The sequence below is a fragment of the Neophocaena asiaeorientalis genome, unplaced genomic scaffold, assembly GCF_003031525.2.
Source record: "Neophocaena asiaeorientalis asiaeorientalis breed wild unplaced genomic scaffold, Neophocaena_asiaeorientalis_V1.1 scaffold167, whole genome shotgun sequence".
NCBI classification, from domain to species: Eukaryota; Metazoa; Chordata; class Mammalia; order Artiodactyla; family Phocoenidae; genus Neophocaena; species Neophocaena asiaeorientalis.
This window is the reverse complement of record NW_020175022.1, coordinates 1328375-1329054: the sequence shown is the minus strand read 5'-3', so window position 1 is coordinate 1329054 and position 680 is coordinate 1328375. Positions and strand designations below refer to the sequence as shown.

Sequence of the window (680 nt, the reverse complement as noted above, 5' to 3'; positions counted from 1 at the left end):
GGTCACTCCCCTCCCCCACCGCCCCGTAGCCACCCCCACGCGTCTCAGCGCCCTCAGCCCCAACTACGGCCCCTCAGCGCTGGGTCTACCCAGTTGCCAACCCCTTCAGCCCCTCCTCCTTGAGAGGCACCCCAGTCCTCCGTCTCCTCACCGGGGTTAGCAGTAGTCGCCGCCATAGCTGTAGATGCCACCGCCGCCGCACCCCCCCCCAGTGGGAGGAGCCACCGCCAAGGAACCGGGGGGAGGGGGAGGGGAGAGCCACTCCCCAGACGCGGCGCCGTACTGCCGCCAATGCTACCGCGGAATCCAAGATGGCGGCTGCAGCAACCGCCCCCCGGCCCACCGTCCCCAGCCCCTACGACGGAGAGACCCGCCCCCAGATGGGGCGGGGTCATCCCAAGGCCAGCCTCCTCGGGAAAACTGACCAATAGAATCGCAAAACGACCAGAAGCAGGGCTGGCCACGGAGCTGCCAGCCAGTCCAGTGGAGGAGGGAGGGCGAGGAAGAAGTCCAGCTGTCTCTCTAATTCCGCCTCTTCTACCTTAGAGGTCAGCGATCGAGTGACGTCAGTGAAAAATAATTTTACTAAAAAGCTTCGCTCGGTGGTGGATTCGCCTGGTTGGCCACTCTGCAGATGATTTGTTTTGTAAATCTTCTTTAGGTGCCCTACTGCTTAAACT

The 680-nt window shown here is 62.8% G+C and overlaps 1 protein-coding gene across 4 annotated transcripts in view; it reads right to left on the bottom strand.

The window, feature by feature from the left end:
• The window catches only part of ARNT (aryl hydrocarbon receptor nuclear translocator), a 67106-nt gene extending 66763 nt beyond the window's left edge, over positions 1–343 (bottom strand). For all 4 annotated transcript variants that reach the window (XM_024762834.1, XM_024762835.1, XM_024762836.1 and 1 more), the window contains exon 1: positions 152–343. In XM_024762834.1, the coding sequence (XP_024618602.1) occupies positions 152–176 (25 nt within the window). In that variant the 5' untranslated portion in view covers positions 177–343. The remainder of the gene's footprint in view (positions 1–151) is intronic.
• Positions 344–680: the final 337 nt, after the last annotated feature.